The sequence below is a fragment of the Spinacia oleracea genome, chromosome 4, assembly GCF_020520425.1.
Source record: "Spinacia oleracea cultivar Varoflay chromosome 4, BTI_SOV_V1, whole genome shotgun sequence".
Classification (NCBI taxonomy): domain Eukaryota; kingdom Viridiplantae; phylum Streptophyta; class Magnoliopsida; order Caryophyllales; family Amaranthaceae; genus Spinacia; species Spinacia oleracea.
In genome coordinates this window covers 178,666,264-178,688,182 of record NC_079490.1, presented here as the reverse complement: position 1 = coordinate 178,688,182, position 21,919 = coordinate 178,666,264, and the positions used below count along the sequence as shown (strand labels likewise).

The following is a 21,919-nucleotide window of genomic DNA, read 5'->3' as shown; positions in this document are numbered from 1 at the left end:
GGTGAAAAGAACAGAGCCTTAGGGATTTTCTTTGTTCTTGTTGGATTTAAATAAAATTCGAAGCAATTTGCTAAATTAATTGCTATAAACCTTTTAATTCAGTTGTGAAACAACTTAATTACAAAATTAAGGTTTTGGATTGGATAAAAAAATTGTGATTTCATGTTTTGACTTTTCAATTAGGGTTTTTAATTTCAATTTGGGGGTTTTAGGTTGATAGTTGTATAACAAAAATTTGGGGGTTTTATATTGTGTAGTTGATTCGATGAATTGGGGATGCTCAATTTATCTTTAATGAAATGCTAGGAAAGTCTACTGTTGGGTAGAATACGATCATTACGGGCTATGCACTTCATGGTTACAGTGAGGAAACTTGGGCTTTGTATTATGAAGTGCAAGATGATGGTGTGCCAATGGAGGAATTGAAGTTGCTTATGTCATTCACATATTGAAGCAAAAAGGTTTAAGAATGCTACTGGTATGTACTTAGGTCGAAATTAAGAAAGACTCCTATGTATTTTTGTCTGGTTGAAGATGGCTGAGAGGTACAATATCATCGTTAATGGATTCTTCAATTTGTGGTGAGAGTAAAAGAGAAGACATAGAAGAACAGAGATTGGTGAGAGGACAAGGATTAAGAAAGAGGAAAGAGAAAGGAGAAAGATAAATGAGAAGAGAGAAGGTCGTTGGTAGGGAAGTAAAGGGAGGACTCAAGGGTAAATTCAAGTTCATAAATGGAGGGAACCTCTTGGGGTGGGCCCACAAACGACGAATATTAACAGCAAACGTTAACTGGTAGTGTTATTCAAACAAATGGAACTTGTAAGTTAGAAAAATATAAAAAAGTTTTTATAAGGTAGTAATTCACAAAACGTCCTAACATTAAGGTAGTGTTTAACAAAATTTCTTACAATAAATTATTGTTTGGTTGATGTATGTTGCACCGTCTATTTTTTAATTAAATAAATTTGATTATCAAAAATGAAAAATGTATCAGTTTAATTAAGAAGAAGGACCCTACTGAACCAGCACCTAGCACAACTTAAATTATCTTCAAGCAAAAATTATTAAAAGTTGATATTTTGAAAATACGTATTGAGACGAATCTAACAAGATCCCACATAACTATGTTTTATTTGACATATAAATTACCAACAATAGTCAAAGTGGAATATGTGAATAGTATAAAAAACCAAACGTCGTGAGTATAAAAATACCGACTCGCCCCGACATGATCAAACCCGATCTGACCCGAAGCTGTTACAACCCGACTAAACCCGTTTACAACCAGACCCAACATAACCCAACTCTAGTATAGCCCGACCTGATATGAACCCAACCCAATATTAACTCGGCCCGATATAAACCTGTGTTTACCAACCCAAATTGAACCGATACATTAATTTTTCACCGATCCAATCCGATAGCCAAATGAACCCGTTTCAACTAGAACATATGAACCCAATCCAAATTCGATCCGTTTCTCCGATTTAACACCCATAGTACCAACCTATTAAGTCACTTCTCCTTACTTGCCCATAAAAGGAGGTAATTAATGGTCTGGCTAATTGTATTGCTTCAAGGCTTCAAGCTAGCTAAGGGTATTTTTGGCAAGCAAAATTGGTCATGGCATTTTTTTAAGAGTTTGGTCTTTACTCGTCACTCTTGTCTGATTTATGTTTTTAAATCATTTTTGTTTTAGGCTAGCATGACCCGATTCCAGACATACATGGGCCGGGTTCTTTAGATTTATCGCCCCACCAGAAAAAGTTGTAACTGAAGATGGAAAAAAGGTGTGGAATATAATAAGGTAATTATGTGTAATCTGATTGCGTGATTTTGATTTGATGCCCAAGTCGATAGCAAAATGTCAAACACTAACCTTTATTTTATGGGTTCTAATTACGGTGCCTCCCTCTCTAATCTATACTTTCTGTCCCCACTTTTCATGTCCTTACTGGCTTACTTGCATGTTGCCTTCGTAAATTTATGTTTAATATTAATGATTTAATATTCTATTAAGATTAGTAGATAGCATTTCTTTTCCCTGCAACAACTACAAATACAAACAGAGGAAAGATTCGAATTTATAACTCATCGTACATCGCGTACATACCATTGATGTTAACCATTAGACCAAACTCAATTGCAATATTAAAATAATATGAGTACTACTCGTTAACTATGTACATCACCTCATATTTGCAATTTACATCACCTCATATTTGCGATATACTCCCTCCGTCCCGGAATACTTGACATATTTTCCTTATCGGGCCGTCCTTTAATATTTGACCTGTTTCTAAAATAGAAATATTCTAACAATATTATATTATTTCTCACTCCACCCCTATTAACCCACCTACCCCCTACTCCATACAAAAAATAATTAAAAATTCAACCCCTACTCTCCCCCAACCACACTTCTTAACCCACCTCCCACTAACTACATTAAAATAATACCCCACTATCAACTACTACCTATTAAATTAAATAAGTTAATCCAAGTCCCTTAAACTCTGTGCCGGTCAAAGCGGGTTGAGTATTCCGGAACGGAGGGAGTATGTTATACGTAGTACTCCAATGAATAATGCAATTATCATTTTAATTTAAAATTTATATTCCAGTTGTTTCTTAAAAGATAAATCTCAGTTTCACTAATACATTTGTCAATGTATAACTTTGACATTAATATTTTTAATTTTTTTTGTTGATAAAAGTAATAAAAAGTTGAAATTATAAAACCATACGTTGTGACTAATCCAACAACATATTATACAATAATATTTTATTAGTTGTATATTAGTATAAAAATATAGTCAAACTCGACATATAAATAATGCAAAAGTTCAAGTGATACATGCATCTATTTAGAAACGGAAGGAGATGATACATTTATCTTACGGTCGGACAAGAATCACATCTATGGGATAGACCTGATCAAGACGAGCCCGACCCGTCTCCCCGGCCCGACCCGACCGAAATTTTTGCGGGTTTGGACATAATTTTCCGGCCAGAAATTTTAATTTTTTTGGGCGAGTTTGGGAAACACAAAAATTACCCTTTTTAGTTATAAATTTGGCCCGGTCCGAAATGACCCGAAAAGCCCGGCATTTTAGGCCCGAAAATAGCGAGTTTGGGCACAAATTTTTGGCCTGGATCTTGGCCCGACCCAGCCCGACATACCGGGCTGATTTTTTTAAGCCTAGGCCCGGCCCGCCGTTTGATCAGGTCTACTATGGGATTTACCCTTTTTTCCCGCGAAGTCTAGAATATTAACAATTTTACTGCTAGAGTGTGTTAGGGTGTGTTCTCTTCAACTTATCTATCTCAAATTACCTGAACTTGTAGTACCTTATAGGGCCTAATTTAACTTATAGGAACTTATAAGACTTTGTTTAACTTATACTCCCTATGTTCCTAAATATGTGCCATGTATCTAAAATAGCGTTCCCTTATAAGTGTCCTGTTTCTATTTTTGAGCATACAATTTTCTAACTTTTCCATAAATCATGATTATTTTTTCTTACACATTCTGCATTTTTCAAAATTTCCAATCCCCACATCCAATTTTGTTTGTACTTTATCAATAAACAATTATCTATTTTATCCTTTCCACCAAAAAATACTCCCAATGATTGATTTTCTTACACACTTCTCATTTTTCTTAATACCCCCACATTCATCCAAAATATGACACATATTTAGGAAAGGAGAGAGTAAGATTTTTTTTTTTTTTGACAAGGGCTACTAAAAAATTACGAAATACTAGTACCATATACTCCCTCTGTATTTATTTAAGAGATACACTTGCCTTTTTCGGCCGTATTTATTTAAGAGATACACTTGCCATTTTTAATAACTTATCAACCCTACCTTCTAATTAAATAATCTATCTAATATATTTTATGTCCCATCACCATATTAAACAAATAATTTAATAACTACACCTCACCCTCACCCCTAAAATGACACGGTCCCCACTTGTTTTACTTATTAAAATATCTACACAACCCCACTTGTTTTACTACTTTACTTCATTCAATTCTTTTTCTTAATACCCGTGCCCGGCCAAATGTATCTCTTAAATAAATACGGAGGGAGTAATCTAAAACTTTTAGCAAGATCATGAACTGTTTGAACATTGTTTCTCTCAACTTTCAAGATTGTGCATATAGCTTATAGAAACTTAGGACCTTATAGGACATTATAAGACTCTATACACTACAACATACAGGATCAAGGAGGGCGAAAAAAGTCGCTCTGCTTAATAAAAATATCGTCCTTTTAACCTTTAAGGGCGACAAAAAATTACCCTCGACTCGCCCTGTTAGCTCGTCCTATTAGCTTATCAAGGCAACTCTTTTTGTTCGCCTTTTTTGATCAAAATCAAAGAGGGCAAATATTTTTTGCCTTCTTTGGTTGAACTCAAGGAAGGCAAATGATATCTCATCCTCCTTGATTATATCTTGCCCTCTAAAATAGCTTTAATAGGGCAATTGTGTTTGCCCTTTTTGTTCAAAACCAAACAGGGCAACTTGCTTATGTCGCCCTTTTTGCTCTATTTTTTATTTTTTTAAAAATAAATCTGGTTGAGGCAACACAAAAACTTAGCTTATAAGTAACTATATATATTTGGCAACAATCTTTTAATCAATACGAACTATAGTAGCTATTACATGCTAAAATCAAAAAAGAAGTATCCATTGCTTACACACAGTTACAAGTTCTACCGAGGCGGCGAGGCCATACTAGTATTAGAAAGTACAGCATTACAACATCAGTCTATTAACAGCAGGTTTGCAGTTTAGGACCAAAGATAGCTTGACTAGATACTCTGTACTATGAAAGATAGCCACCGTATACTTACTTCAAAAATCCTACATATAATAGCATCTAAGCAAGTTCTCCAAAGGCCACCTCAACCAAGGGTCACTTCCAAAACATAATATTAACTGAATACCGCTTCAGCTGTTGAAATTGATGGCCATGATCAAGGCAAAATGGCAATAAAACCAATCAAAAGTGCAAGTTGCGAGGATACACCACTGATGAATACAGAATACGATTAACCTGTGAAATTATTTCATAAAGATTCAAATGTTCATAACATAGTGGTAATAGAGAAAACCGTAAAGTCTGCATATATGTTAAGTGACATAACATTATAGCTACAAGTCTATAACCCTGTTGGAATAGATCTATTACCTTAATTAATCTTGTTTTCTTGTCCAGTTCATACTTGACCTAGATTCCTTTTGAGATCTCAATAACCTGTATAACATAAACAAAATCAGGATCTTGTAGCATTAATATCAGATCATTTCGTAGTTCTGAATGCTGATTTAAGGTCTGAAACTGTTGTTTTTAGTAAATAAGAAAAGCATAATATTTTTCAACCCCTTTTCAGATCTCACATCCATTATTTAATCAGAGTGACACATTGAATTAAATTTTTTGGTTTGGCGGATCAAGGTGGACATAAAAACTTACACAACTGGCAATTTTTTGTACTTCAGGACCTGCAACCAGAAATTTACAGCAGCGAATTAGTTTTTACTAAGCTCTTGTATGTTACTAGACAAGTTACAAACGAGTATTTGCAGATATAATACCAATGTCAAAATCATGCCATGGATGTGCAGCGACAAATACAATACCAATGTCAAGATCGTTCTCCTCTTCACGCTCAGTACTAATTGCCTCTGCCTAAAGTTCCTAGGAAATATATACCACACACACATGATTATCTTAGGAAAAGAGTAATACGACACCAATCATTGTTCATTATTCTTATTGTAAACCTGTACTAGGAAGCTCACCAATTCATAAATTATCCTAGCTATTGATTTGGCACCACATGCTCACCGGATCCTTAATGCTTTCTCAATGTGTGCACCGTCATCTTCACTGAAGTCATACTTAGCCTACAAGAAAGTGTTACCAGAGTCAGAACTCAAGTGTATAAGTCACAGTCAATAAAGGCTAGCTGCTCACAGTCAATAAACATAGTGTAGCTGACTAACTGAAACTTTGAGTACTAGCAATATAAATAGGAATTAGTAATTACCATCCTATTTCAAAGATTTAACAGAAGGGAAGAGTGGACAGCCTCACAATCTGGACATAGCTGCTAGCATGCTACAACCTCATCGTCATCCTCAAAGTTACTAACAGATAAATTAAATCAGCAGAGAACTGACCCAAGAAAAAGGGAAGCCCCAAGTTTACAATATAAACCTACAATAATTAAGCACAAACTCGGGATGAAAAGACACACCACATTACTTGAAACAAGAACTAATACAGGTATAAGTACAACTCCATCTATGTTGTTGCCAAAAATGTTCATAATTTGTTCCCATGTCCCTTGTCAATGTCTTGTTTTAATTCAATTAAGATTTGATCCTTTGAAAATGCTTAACTTAGTTGCTGAAACGGGCAACATAATCATTCCTTGATTGCGCTCATGATCAGCAATACTTAGTTAGTTAGATACAAGCTATTAGTTAGTATTTTGGGAAAAAAAAGTATGTCCAAAAATAGTATATATTCCAACTAGGGAGAACATTAAGGAACGCCCAAAATAGAAACGGGAGGAATATTTAGGAACGGAGGGAGTAGCAAGTAGAGTTTGCTAAAATTATACTCCCTCTGTCCCAGATTAGTTGTTACACTTACCTTTGCACAAAGTTTTAGGTGATAAGTGGTTGTTTGGTTATCAATTGTTATTTTATTGAAAAAGTAAATGTGATAGGAGTTAGTGGAGTATTTTTTTAATTGAATGAGAGAGGGTGTGGGGACCAAAAAAGTTTTAGTGGGAAGAGAGAGACAATATAATAATTGTGTAGTCATTCCTAATTTAGAAGTGTAACAACTAATTTGGGACGGACGAAAAAGGAAAGTGTAACAACTAATCCGGGACGGAGGGAGTAGTAAAATTTTAAACAATATATACTCCCTCCGTCCCGGAATACTTGACCTGTTTTCCTTATCGGGCCGTCCTTTAATACTTGACATGTTTATAAAAATGGAAATATTCTAACAATATTATATTATTTTTCACTCCACCCCTATTAACCCACTTACCCCCTACTCCATACAAAAAATAATTAAAAATTCAACCCATACTCTCCCCAACCCCACCTCTTAACCACCTCCCACTAACTACATTAAAATAATACCCCACTATCAACTACTACCTATTAAATTAAATAAGTCAATTCAAGTCCTTTAAACTCTGTGCGGATCAAACTGGGTCGAGTATTCCGGGACGGAGGAAGTATACTTTTATAGTATTCCGTATTTTACAATCTCAACCATTACTTTATCAGCTAAACATCACCCGACCCGCTATTTTAACGGACATTGCTACATCTACCCACTGGGAAGACAACCCACTACTAATAGAACATTAAAAAACAATTACTAATGCTGACGTGGATTCCACTATCACTACTCACTATTAGTGGTGGGTAGTTTACCCGATGGGTAGATAAAGTTTTTTCCCTATTTTAACCACAACTCGCCACTCTGCCATTCAAAGTTACCCATTGAAGCTAGCTTTCCCGAACATAGCTTTAGACGAATACAAAGTGGATACGGAGTATTATTTAGCCAATCATTTGAAAGCCTGATATATAATATTTAAAATAAATAAAAAATTACTTTCATTTTTCTTGATTATAATAACATGGTATGCTCATCAATTAACTGCTGGCAAACGTTAAGTACTCCCTCTGTTCTCAAATATTAGTCCCTTTTGGAATATTAACACTATTCACAATTGAAGAAAATCTTCTAATTTCTTTCCAATACGTATTTCAAAACATATTCATGTGAGATCTTATTTTGTCCTCTTAACGTGTAGTTTAATAATATCAAATTTTTATATTTTTTAACATACGTATTTGGAGATATTTACGTTTAAATATTGAGTTGAAACGAGTTGAAAAGTCAAAACAGAGCTAATATTTAAGAACGGAGGGAGTACCTTTTTTTTTTACTTCATTCATTTAACAATTTTCTCAATTTTCCCAATTCTCAATACAAAAAATTTGTTTTCGATTTTGGGTATCCAAGTGGTATTTCTCCGGACCGCATTTGAAACCATGATTGTTTAGGCAAAATTCAAAATCACTTAGGCGAAAAATAATACAAATAAGATTTGTCTAACCTATTCCGTATTTCTCAAAAGTACCTCGTATAAATAAAACTTAGGTTGTGTTTGGTTGTTAGAGGATTCACCCAAAATTAGAGGATTTGGTTAATTTAGAGGTTTGACCAACTCAATCCTCTAATAGAGGTGTTTGAAAGTTAGAGGATTGAGATAGAGGATTTGGATGAATCCTCTAATTCCAAAAAGTTATTTCATGTAGCTTTTTCAATTAGAGGATTGTGTTGGGTAAGCTGAAAAGACAATTTAGTCCTCAAAGTGAAATATGGTTGATATACTTTTTTCTTTTCTTTATTCACTTTAGTACTTAAATTTACTAATTTGCTTACCTTTTTATTTTAAATTTTATTGAACTTGACATTTTTTTTCTTAAATAGATGACCTTGTAAAATTTAATTAAAGATAAAAATTGAGTTTCTTTTATAATATGAATTTATGTAAAAATGTACGGAGTATTAATTTCTTACTCAATCCTATTTTGCAAATTAGACATTTAAGCATATATATTCGTAAAAGTTGTTAATGGGATTAACAAACTTTTTCAATTTTTTTTTTGAAGGAAGCCTAAAGGCACTTAATTTTCATTGCTTAAAACATCACCACTTAAACACAAAATAACATTAGACGGAAGGTAACTACCCAACAAACACCAGCCATTGACCCACGACAAGCAACGAGCGATCTCGTGGGCAACATATTACTACTTCTACCAACAAAAGACCAAGAAATATTAGGAAAAAAAACCTCAACAAAAAACCAAGAAATATTAGAAAAAGAACTAAAAACATGATTATAGTCAAGGTGGAAATGGCTCTGCCTTTCCTCGTGCTCGCGAATTGCATTGATCTCATTTACGCATTCATTCTCCACAACTACGTTATTATAGCCATGCTCCATCGCCAACTGCAGCCCCAAGAGCACGAGCTTTGCTTCAGCCACTTTTGCTTCCCAAACAATTACATTTTCAATTTTATAGGAATGTTGTTTAATTATTTTCCATGTTACTACATTTAATTCCAAAATAATCTAACCATACATATTCATATATTTAGCAATTACTAATTCTCTATAATTAAATAAGTCAATGTCCTTATTGGTAATTTTACATAATCAAACGGCTATTATGTATCAGCTATTTACCAAACACTTTCACAAAATCAGCTAATACAATCAGCTAGTTAAACAAGCTAATACCAACAGCTAGTCAAAACTGCTAATACAATCCGCTACCGCTAACAGCTAGCCGCTAGTTGCCAAACAGGGCCTTAATCGAGATAATGAAGTAACTATGTAGAAATGCAAGCAATCAAGTATACCTTCTTTGCTAAAGAAATGAAGTACTCTAATTTTTTTTATTTTTTTTTACATACATACTCTAGATTCTTGTTTGAACATTTATTTTTCTTACTATTACTAAATGTAGACATAAAAATAGCTCTTAGAGTTAGGTTGCAGAACAATTGTGCATATATATATATACTCGTACTACACAAGTTGATAAATTTGTCATTATATGTGGGAATTCCTTGTTGATATAAACTGAGCATTAACTATTTTCAACCAAAATCATAAATAGCCAAACTTTTGTCCAAAAATGCAATGATGTCAACTGTGAACTTTCTCATGCATAAGTTCAGGAAATATAATATGCAAGTGATGATGCCATTGGCCCCTTTCATATGCATGTTGAGCAAATCTTTTCTTGGTAATGAAAATTGAAACTTGGTTTGACTTAAATGGTTTTTGTTTATGAGTATATTTTGTCCTTGAACATTATAAAGTCAAAAAGGGAAATTTTGCAAAAATCTGAATGCATTATTTGAATGAAATTAAACAACAAAAAAGTGTTATCTTATTGTTATAAGCATCATTGTAAACTTGTTTAACAATTGGAAGAATCATTCAATCTATACTTATTGTAGTTATGGTGTAATACATTTTGGTTGTATCTTATGAATAATACAATCAAAATTCTTTATATAGAGGGACTGTTTCAGAACAAAGTAAAAAAGAACATAGTAATAAACAAAATACACAACAAATTACGAGGGGGACTAAACGTGGTAAAGTCACGTCTTTAGTATCAACCCCGAAATATGATTAAGGTCAAAGAATGCTATCTACGAAGATGAGACGAATATTTTTAGAGAGACTGCAATTAACAAGCTAAGTTGCCGCCTGATTCCCTATGCAATACACTAAACAACCTTCGTTGTCCAAATTGCTCGCCTAGCCTCGATCGACAATAATTGAGGTTGTGAGCATACTCGCACAACATTTCTTTACTTATGTGCTTGTACCTTGTGACTTGTGAGTATATGAGACGTTGTAACTTGTAAGCCTGTCATAGAATGTGAGATACGCGGACGGTCGTGCATGTAAATCCTTTTAGAATTTTGACAAGAACATGGCGTCCGACCCGTACATTAGCACACTTATTTTTAACAAATTAACCTACAAATATAAAAATTAGATAGAGCCCGCTGAGACAGCAAGACACGTGATACAATCCATGTAAGAGCTTTGTTTAAAGAAGAGATGCACGAGCAACACATAACGACTACCTTATCCTTGGCCCCTTCTAAACATGGCCCGTCTAAACAGAAGACACTAAGCTTGACACTTAGATCTACATGACCAAACACATGTCCAACTTTAGTAAAAATGTAAATTGTCATAAATGGTGGACAACTAATGTTAATGTTTACAAATGGGACCAATTTGCCAAAGTAATAGTATGAGAGGACGAGACAAATTAATACTAATAGATGGAGCAAAGACAATGGGGTGTCGATAATTATATACTCCCTCCGCATTTTTAAAGGAGTCAGAATTAATATTTAAGCCCGTTTTATTTAGGAGTTACAATTTCATTTTAGTAACTTTTACACTCATTCTCAATTACTTCTCTTGTTTTTATTTACATGACACAATTATGTTTTGGACACTAGTCACACAAACTCATTTGACTTTCTTTTGTGATTTATACTTAATAAAAAAAATATAGTCGTGTGGGGTCTTATTAAATTTGTCTCACTAAATATTTTTTAAACATCAATTTTTTTTATTTTTTTTTATTATCCATAATGAGAGATATTAATGTTTGAACTCGTATATAGGTAAATGTGCCTAAATAATTGTGTCATCTAAAAAAGAACGAAAGAAATATTTATTATTTTTCACTTTCCTATAAGGGTACTTAAATTAGAGCATCAATTATAGTGGTAACTCTTATTTCCCCCCCTCTAGTATCTCACCTCATCCACCTCACCATCACTCTTAATAAGAGTTAGCTACCAAAAATACAAGAAATAAAATAGTAACTCTTATACATTATCCGTTCAGGAAATATAGCATCATGATTGACTTTTTCTCCTCTAACCATTACTTTGACTCTTAATATCTCAAATCGTGTGCTAGTAAAAATTATAAAAATTTAATATTTATAAAATATATATCGATACAAATATAACATGACCTCACATGACTAAAATTTCTTACGTACGAATCATAAAAAATGGCCAAAGTCGTAATGTGAATAATGTAAAAAATAAATGGTGCGATATTTCCGGAGTGGAGGAATTACATTAACTCTTAGATAACTTTATAATATTTTTTATTTTATTTTCGTAACAAAAAGCCAAAAGACAAACACAATACCAATCAATATTCCACCTCACCCCTTCTTATTTTTCAAGAGCTACCTCTTATTTAGAAGATGTTATAACCAACCTCTAAATAAGAGTGAGTTAAGAGTTACCCCATTTTTATTAAGAGTTAGCTCTAAAAATTCCTATCTCCTTAAAAATTGGCTAAGAGTCCCTTAGTATTGATGTTCTTATTTAATCGTATAAGTTTACTTAAATTATAAATATTTCAAATATTGTTAACTTTTACACCTACTTGTTTTCTTTTATGTTTTATTTATTGTCAACTAGCACACTTATATTATATTAAATCAAATTCAACTATTTTCTCCGTTCCGAAAATATCGCATCATGGTTGACTTTTACTCCTCTAACCATTACTTTGACTCTTAATATCTCAAATTGTGTGTAAATAAAAATTATAAAAAATTAATATTTAGAAAATATATATCTATACGAATCTAACATGACCCCACATGACTAAATTTCCTTACGTACCAATCACAAAAAATGGCCAAAGTCGTAATGTGAATAGTGTAAAAAATAAATGGTGCAATATTTCCGTAACAGAGGAATTATATCTCCTTACTTATGCCGATTAACATGTACTCCCTCCGTTTCTTTTTGTTTGTTACATATTTATTTTAAGATGTTTCACAATGTTTGTTACATGGGAGAATATTTTATTTTATAAACTTATTATACTATAATTTTTTGTGCATCTTTTAATTTTAATTGGTCCAATTTATCAACTCATTAATTTTTTTTACAATTTTCCAAGTATGTTAAGTTAGCAATCTTTGTGCTTTTCCATTATTGGTTCTTTTTGATAAATAAAACAATCTTATTGGTTTTGTAATGATTAGTAAATTGAGGTTTTACTTAAGTTTATTTTTTAATAAAAAAGAAAAAAAATATTTATTATACGTTAATAAACGTGTAAAACTCCAAACGTACTCCGTAACAAACAAAAAGAAAAGGAAGGGTAACTTTTAAAAAAAACACCAAGGGAGTGCTGTAAAATCATCCACTCACTTGTATAATTTGGGTTTGGGTTAAAAAGATTAGAGAAGATGAATGAGTTCCCGAAAATGCGACGTTAGTGTTTGACATTTTGCTTTCAATACTCGCATCTATTTCACTTGTCAGCTTTTTTTTTCATTTTTTTGGCTTTTTCTTTGACTCTGTCTTTCTTCTATCGCTACTTGCCTACTCAATATCGAGACTTGCAAAATTTTTAAAAATAAAAACCAAAAAGTAGGTCCCCTCATTATGATCTTCGTGCTAATATCTTTTTTTAATTTTCTTGGGGTTTTGGGAAATTGTGAACTTTTCAAGGTAAGCACATTTTCTAAGAATGTTTGTTTCATTTTCAACGTTAACATAGTCTTTAATTATTTGTTTATTTAGGATTAACTTTTTGTTTTATATAATTAGATTAATTAGAATCTGTCTTATACAGCTAGGTTTTGGAGGGATCACAAATTCATGGATAGAGTTAAGCTATATTCTAGGAGTAATTCAATGTAATTTTTGTCAATACATTGGCTCTAGTAATATGCTTTCAACAAGAACAAATTTGATATGTACTTGACTACTTGTAATTGAAACAAAAAAAACAGGTGTCCTAATTAGTTTACCACTCCTGTAACAAATAGAAGCTTCATTTGAATCATATCACCGCCAACACAATTCCAAATCGATCAAACATTCATACCAAATGTTTTATTGTGTACTTGGCATTTCTTAATGTAAACTATATTTTCTTTTATCTAGTCAATAAACTACAAAAATCAACCCATATATACATACCCGATTAGTTACTTTTAAAAATTTTCCTATGATAAACTCTATAAAGATTACAATTGATAATATAAGATATGGGTTTGACAAAAAGATATCTATAACCTATCCAACTATCCTCCACCAGCCTTGACAGCAAGATAGTGTTACTAAATTTTACTACTCCTCATCATCATCGAAATTTGAAAAAGAAAAACAAATTTAATGAAGGGTAATACTTCAACTCGAATTCGTATGTTCAGAATACACGAGGGGACATTCATGATCTACCAAAACTAGAGTTTCCGCTACCTGTCTCAATAACAAGATAATCTTACTAAATTTTCATTGTCATCCTCCAAATTCTTTTAAAAACAAAAAAAAACTGAGGTGTTGAAAAGGACGAAATTTGATTCTCAAACCACCCCATATTAGATTAGTAACTCCGTACTTGGTTAAAAAAAAAAGGAAGATAAACAAAGTAGTAAAGTACAAGAAATAGAGATAAAGGTAAGAAACCCCATGTTAAGGATGCCAAATAAAATGAGTCAAGAAAAATAGCGACAATCAGAACACATCCATTTCTTCTAACATCTAATCTGTAAATCTCCCCCCTCCCCTAAAAAACACAACCACCCACCTCCCCTTCTTCGTCCCCACCCAGCCTTTTCCTCTTCCTCCTCTTTCTGTATGGCTGCTTCTTCTTCTTTCTTTCCTGACCCTAATATCCTCCTTCCTCCTTTTCTTTATTCTTCTCCTTCCCCTTCTCCTTATTATGACAACAACATCAACAACAACAACAACAACACCATCATCAACAACAACAATTACATTAACAGTCATCCTTCATTTTCAAACTACTCCCCTTTTCTCTCTCCTCCTCTTCCTCCTCTAATGTCTAATAATATTCCCCAATCTACTCCTCCCACTCCTCCTGAATCTTCCAAAATGGTCCGCAAAAGAACCGCTTCCGAAATGGAACGCGCTTCCAATGTTTCTAATCATGACACTATTGATCATCGTTTGGTTTCGCGACAACAACCGCACCAGCAATTTACGTCTGTTAACGACCCTGGTGTGTTTAACCTAGCCGAGGGGTCGTTGATGGACCGTGGGAGTGGCGGGGTTGAACAGCAGCCTCTTGTTTGTGGGTTTTCTGGGTTGCCGTTGTTTCCGCCTGTGGTGGACCGGTCTAATGATAACAGGAATACTAGTATGAGTATGACTACTTTTTCGGGTTCGGGTTCGGGTTCAGGTTTGGTTTCGAGCTCGGTTGTTGGTGGTACTTCGATAGAGGATCCAGGGTGGGTTGATGGTATAATCAAGGATTTGATTCAGAGTTCTAATTCCATCTCTATCCCTCAGTTAATTCAGAATGTTAGGGAGATTATCTACCCTTGTAACCCTAACCTTGGTGCTGTTATTGAGTTTAGGCTACGCTCTTTGGCGGACCCACTCATTGCGCCACCGCTTCAACCACCCCAACAACCCCCACCTCCGCCGCATCCTCATGCCATTTCTCATTATCATAAGCAACAGAATCACCAACAAGCTGGTTTTTCGAGGGTTAATAATAACAATAATAATATTAATACTAGTAGTTCAAGTCAACCTGGTTTGCAAAATAAGGCTTATTATAACTTGAGTGACATTGAATATTTTTCCGCTCTTGGTGCTCCTGAGTGTAGTGCAAACATCAGTTGGGGAGGTGATCAAACTGCGCCTCCCCAATCGCTTCCCAGAGCATCACAACCGCCGCCGCCGCCTGTTAATGAAGGTTGTGTGGGTAGTGGTAATGACAGCAATGCAAACTCGATTCCAATCCCGAATCAAAACCCTCCCCAGTCTGAGATGATATCCCACGCTGTGGAGGGGAACTCGAATCAGAATACCGAGAATCCTAATTCTCGGGATTCTGATCCGGTAGTGGGGTCATCCAGGAAAGAGGAATCCCCATCAGCTACTGTATCCCCACCAGCTCCCTCGCCTCCGCCACCGCCACCGCAACAAATCACTGCTGTGGCAAAGGCGAGGGAAAGGGAGGAGTTTAGGCAACGACAGAGGGACGAAGAAGGGCTACACCTCCTCACACTCCTACTCCAGTGTGCCGAAGCTGTTTCCGCTGACAAATATGAAGACGCTAATAAAATGCTTGTAGAAATCTCCGAATGGGCCACCCCGTTCGGGACCGCCGCGCAGCGTGTGGCGGCCTACTTCTCCGAAGCCATGTCGGCCCGCTTAGTCACCTCTTGCCTGGGCATACACACTTCTTTACCTTCAATCCCCCATTACCAAAAACTAGTTTCAGCATTCCAAGTATTCAACGGTATAAGCCCCTTTGTCAAATTTTCACACTTCACGGCCAACCAAGCAATCCAAGAGGCCTTCCAAAGAGAAGAGCGAGTTCACATTATTGATCTCGATATCATGCAGGGCCTACAATGGCCCGGACTGTTCCACATTTTAGCGTCTCGACCCGGTGGACCCCCCTTTGTTAGGCTTACTGGGCTTGGGACGTCAATGGAAACCCTGGAAGCAACCGGGAAACGGTTATCGGATTTCGCCGAGAAACTGGGGTTGCCGTTTGAGTTTATACCGGTGGCGGAGAAGGTTGGGAATTTGGACTTGGAAAGATTGCATGTGAGTAAAAGAGAAGCTGTTGCTGTCCATTGGTTGCAGCATTCTTTGTATGATGTTACTGGGTCTGATACCAACACTCTTTGGCTCTTGCAAAGGTACAGATTATCCATCTTTTTTACCCCTATTTACTGTCTAAATCATCGCTCTCGTTATGCTAAAACTCACCCACGTAGTATTATGCTAATAACGGCATCATTATTACTTATGATTAATATATGATTATTGAATTAATCATCCCCCTTTTTTCTATTACCATGGTACTACAAAAAGTGGATTATGGTGGGGATATGAGAAAGTGAGAATAAGATGAAAGTAGTATTTTGATTAGAGTTTCAACTTTGTTAAGCTAGTTTAGTCTAGTCAATCTATTGAATAATGTTTTCTCTGTCCTACAATTAAGGGAAATCTGATAACTTTTACTCTGTCACATTAACCTTTATGTTAATGGGGCATCAAAGATTCAAGTACTGTACTTTTGTTATTTGACTTGGATTTGGTAAGAATACTTGTCCAATTTGCGGAACTACCATTTTCTTTTATCATTCGTAAGGATGGATAAGGTCTTGCGGGGCTGCCTAGGTTTCGAAAGGAGGGAGACTAGGTTTTTCTGAACTGAGTTGAACTGAACTGAAATGAAATAAAGTCGAAAAGAACAGGGGCAGAAGGTTATGATTTTGATCTTGTTAATAACTAGTTTGAGGTTATGATCGATGAGCCTTAATAACTAGTAAAACTTAGTTTAACTGAGCTCAATGGTAAGAGGGGATATTAAACCGTAAGCTGAAGGAGTTCTTTTGTTGAATCAGGATTTGACTTGTCGAAAAGGAGATTTCAGTGATAGTGGTGGGTGAACTAGAGACTAACATGTAAAATTTGTAGCATCAAGTCCAATTGACAAAACATAGTGCGTAGTTGTCTCAATCTTTTGTCATTTCATATACATAGTGATTAGATTTTTCATCAGTGTTTACGTGTGATTTTCTACGCCTATCGCTTAGGGCATGCCATTTAACTTTTTAGGCCAATGATTGTTAACAATTTGCTATCCTATTAGTACGTTTGGTGTTTGAAAATTACTCCAGTACATACCATAACTTTCATGAATGAGAATGATCATGGAATTGATACGGATGGAACATGATTCGTTGAAATGGAAAACTAGTCTACTTTAAAAAATAAAAACACAATAACTCGCAATACTAACAAAGAGGTGCATGTGCTTATTGAAACGTAAACATAGAACTTTAGAAGATATGTCATATATGATGGTGTACAATGTACTAAATGAATGAATGAATGTGATTGCAGATTGGCACCAAAGGTTGTAACAGTGGTAGAGCAAGATCTAAGCCGAACAGGTTCATTCCTAGGGAGATTTGTTGAGGCAATCCACTACTACTCAGCCTTATTTGATTCCTTAGGGGCAAGCTATGGGGAGGATAGTGAGGAGAGGCACGTGGTGGAGCAGCAACTCCTTTCAAGGGAGATACGAAATGTCCTAGCCGTGGGTGGGCCCTCTAGGAGCGGAGAGCCAAAGTTTGCGAGTTGGAGAGAAAAAATGCAACAGTCCGGTTTCAGAGGGATCTCCTTAGCAGGTAATGCAGCTGCTCAAGCTACCTTGCTTCTCGGTATGTTCCCTTCTGATGGATACACTTTGGTAGAAGACAATGGTACACTTAAGCTCGGGTGGAAGGACCTTTGTTTACTTACTGCTTCTGCGTGGAGGCCTTCTCATGCTCATACAATGAGCACCGTTTGCACAAGGAGCCAGTAGTTGGGCACGCGGCTTCACATGTGGTGTAATGTGTGATGGGGTTTAGAGGGATTTTTCTTGTAACATACACATGTAATGGGTTTAGGACTCGAAGATGGCGAGAGCATACTTATAGTTTTTTTTTTCTCCCCTGGTCACTTCGCTAGCTAGTTTCCTATTGCAAAAATGGACTTTAAAGAGCTTTATATGTTTAATTTACATGAGTTACATCAAATGTATGATGCTTTTTGACGTTAAACTTCCGCTTCATCGTCCCTTCCATTATCTATTTGGGCTATTTCAATTTTCTTCTTCAAAACCTATGAGTCTATTATGGCAATTTCTATTGCATTGAATTGTACCGTGTATAAGTATAAGATATAAGTATATATAACAGATTGTGCTATGCCCGAACTAGTCTATGACTATCGGACTATTGGTTAAAGAGGGACGATATTAGTAGACTGAATGTTGTGTATAAAATTTTCAATATCTTGACTAGTTTACGTTAAAAGAAGCATTAATCCAATTACCCAAGCGTAGGGATGTAGATCAGCTGAAAATTGGTGCATTCTTGAGGAATGTGTATTGGCGGCTATTACTCTAGAAAATGTTGTTCTAGTGTTTTATTTCTAGAGATTCTCTCCGATGTTCAATTTTTTTTTTTTTTTTTAATCAATGCAGTATTTGTTTTAATGGAATTTTAATAATCTTTAAGTTATCACTTATCAGCATGACCGTTGTGTGGCAAAGCAGCATTGTATGAACTAAAAAAAACGGATATTTCATGAAATACCCCCGAGGTTTAAGTTAATTCACCAGATACCCTCGTTGTTTCAGTAATCTACCAGGTATCCCTCAGGTTTCATTTTCTCGCATGACTTAACCCTGCCGTTAAGTGGCCGTTAGAAACTTTTTTTCACCAGGTACCCTCGTAATTTATTTCACCAGGTACCCCTGAGGTTTTTTAGATTTTCACCAGGTGCTCTTGTGTTTTATGGTAATTTCACCAGATATCCTTGCTCACCAACGGCTAGTTTCACCAGGTTTTGTTCTGTAACAGTTGATGGGGGAGGGGAATATGAAGTGAAAGAGGGGGCTGTCAAATACCCTATTAAGTTTGATGCAAGGACTTGTGGTTGTGGAGTATGGCAAATATCTGGCATACTTTGCAGACATGGCCTTAGGGTTATTTACCACCAAAGATTTGAGGCTACTGATTTTGTGTCTCACTACTTCAAAGGGCAAGCATACAAGTTAACTTACTCAGAGCACATACACCCCATGCCTGACCCAACCCAATGGCCTTCTTTTGACCTTCCTATTATCCTCCCACCACCCATGAAGAGAGCATCAGGTAGACCCCCTAAACTGAGAAAAAGAGGTAAACATGATCCAAAAAGGGGAAAGAGAAATAGCACTGTGAGGTGTGGTAAGTGCAAGGAGGTGGGACACAATGCAAGGACATGCAGAGGTGGGGCCACTGCAAAGCAAAAGAAGGATGATGCTACTGCTGCTGCTGGTGGTGCTTCTGGTTCTGCTGGTGCAGCTGGTGCAGCTGGTTCTGGTGCAGCTGGTTCACAGCAAGGGGGAGATCAAGGTGATTCCAGTTCACAACAACAACGTAATGCATCAAGTAAGGGAAAAAGGAAGCGTACTTGATTTTGTGATTTATGCATAACTTTTTGCTAAACTTATCATGTATATCTTTTGCCAATGGGAGCAAGTTTTTGTAGAGCTACACTTAAAGTTTTTGCGTGTCGGGGACACACTTTTGTAAAGCTACTTAATTCGGAAATGAAATATCATATTATTGATGAAATGTCATCATTCACTTTCTCATTACAAATACTAGAATAAAAAACATTACAATGCCAATATTGATAGTTCCATGCATTAATTTCTTTTGCTGCTTGAGTTTCTTCTTCATTTGGTGAATTTCTTCATCCAAGCTTCTGTTTTCTTCAATTTCTCCTTCCTTTGTGCTACCTCTGTTGTTTCTGATTGGCAGTGGTTGCTCAATGCTTCCCTTGCACCACTTGAAGTTGTCACATAAGTCACACTTGTAATATAGTCTTTGAGGATTTTTCATTGTTTCAGAACTTCTTATTGCAAATTTTTTCCCACATATGTTGCATGTTTTGTTTGGAACTACAACTTATGAGGATTGATACGTTGTAGAAGAAGATTGGGATTGAGAATATGAGCTCATTTGAAGGTGAGTTGGGAATTAGGGAAAATATGAGTTGGTTAAGGGGAAGAACATAAATTTGTAGTGAAGAGTTGCAGCGGCTCCCCCTTTAAATAGAGAAGGCTTACCAACGGCTAGTTTTTTTTTAAAAAAACTAGCCGTTGGTGAGCAGGGGTATCTGGTGAAATTACTATAAAGCACAAGGGCACCTGGTGAAAATCTAAAAAACCTCAGGGGTACCTGGTGAAATAAATTACGAGGGTACCTGGTGAAAAAAAGTTTCTAACGGCCACTTAACGGCAGGGTTAAGTCATGCGAGAAAATGAAACCTGAGGGGTACCTGGTAGATTACTGAAACAACGAGGGTACCTGGTGAATTAACATAAACCTCGGGGGTATTTCATGAAATATCCGTAAAAAAAAAGTTGGACGGAGGGATTAGTAATACATATTATATGGCACCGGGATACACGGTGAATTATTTTACATTTGAGAAAATGTGAGAGGGACCATCAATGGATATGAAAATATCCTTTAGTGCACAGATAATAACTTTTAAGGGAGTAGTCATTGACTATCACCGGTAAGTTAATCAAGCGGCGAATTGCTAGACTGTGAAATGAAGCTCTTGTCATACTTTATTGTTATGAATTTCGTCTTTTCATCCATCCCTCTCCCAGCAAATAACGTTCTTGATTTTTGCTCTTTTAAATTCTCTAAAATGAGAAAAAAAAAAGAACTTTATGAATGTCGTATATCTAAATGTAGGGGAGTTTGGTTGGGGTTTTTCAGGAAAGGAAAAGAGAATCAACTGTCATGATTCCCTTTCTTGTTGTTTGTTTGACCATTTCAATCATTTCCTTTACCCACTTGATACTCCAACATCCTTCTACCATGATCCCCCCCTCCCCAGGAATCACCCTAACCCCCAAACTCCTTCACCCAACCAACTTAACTACCACTTTGTCATCCTTGACCACCACACCACCACCCAACCACCTGCCCCCCCCCCCCACCCCACACCCCACCCCACAACAAAACCCCAAAACCCACTAAACAACTACCATACCACCGAAACCACCATACCACCATCCAACAACTCGCTACAGCCACCGGAACCACTATACCACAACCAAAACAACCCCAATATCACCGAAATCATCTAAAAAACTACCTAAAACAAACCCTAATCTCACCGGAAAACTAGATCTAGAAAATAGAGGAGAGAGAAAGAGGGGGAAAGGGTGGAGGTTGTCTACATCGCTGGTAACTAGCGAAATAAGGACTCCATACTCACTTTAAAAAATAAAAAAATTGAAAACATGCCCCACCTTTAAATAAATGTGTAAAAGTGTTGTTAACTTGTTATATACTCCGTACTGTCATTTCTAATATAAGTATTGTCATTGTTGTATATATACTGTCATTGTTGTATTAAAATACTGTCACAATCACCCAAAAAAATGAAATTATGTATACAACTGTAATGAAATATAAAAAGTAAAGAGACCACTTAAATAAATGGATAAAAGTGTTGCATATTAAATGAATGGGTAAAAGTATGTATACAAGTGTTATATAAGTATTGTCATCGTTTGCATAAATACTGTCATTGTTGTATTAAAATACTGTCATTGTTGTACTAATTACTGTCATTGTTGCCCATATGTAGTACTTTGTTTGACTTTTCAACTCATGAGATGAAATTACCATTTTACCCCGGGTATGGG

The 21,919-nt window shown here is 35.6% G+C and overlaps 1 protein-coding gene and 1 long non-coding RNA gene across 2 annotated transcripts; one reads left to right on the top strand and one right to left on the bottom strand.

The window, feature by feature from the left end:
* Positions 1 to 4,643: 4,643 nt before the first annotated feature.
* On the bottom strand, positions 4,644 to 6,370 carry LOC130460006 (uncharacterized). Its single transcript, XR_008919802.1, has 6 exons — positions 6,071 to 6,370; positions 5,823 to 5,927; positions 5,616 to 5,718; positions 5,494 to 5,522; positions 5,209 to 5,274; positions 4,644 to 5,073 (listed from the first exon to the last, which is right to left on the bottom strand). It is a non-coding gene; the product is annotated as an uncharacterized lncRNA (long non-coding RNA).
* A 7,655-nt stretch (positions 6,371 to 14,025) lies between these two features.
* On the top strand, positions 14,026 to 18,317 carry LOC110799814 (protein SCARECROW 1). Its single transcript, XM_022005084.2, has 2 exons — positions 14,026 to 16,340; positions 17,554 to 18,317. Exons 1-2 carry the CDS (start codon positions 14,296 to 14,298, stop codon positions 18,017 to 18,019), a joined length of 2,511 nt encoding a protein of 836 aa, XP_021860776.1. The 5' UTR covers positions 14,026 to 14,295; the 3' UTR covers positions 18,020 to 18,317.
* The last annotated feature ends 3,602 nt before the right edge of the window (positions 18,318 to 21,919 follow it).

Excerpts from the sequence above, each read along its gene's own strand:
- LOC110799814 (XM_022005084.2), top strand. The coding sequence starts at position 14,296 with ATGGCTGCTTCTTCTTCTTTCTTTCCTGACCCTAATATCCTCCTTCCT. Across the intron at positions 16,341-17,553 it reads ACTCTTTGGCTCTTGCAAAG|ATTGGCACCAAAGGTTGTAA; the intron begins GTACAGATTATC and ends ATGTGATTGCAG.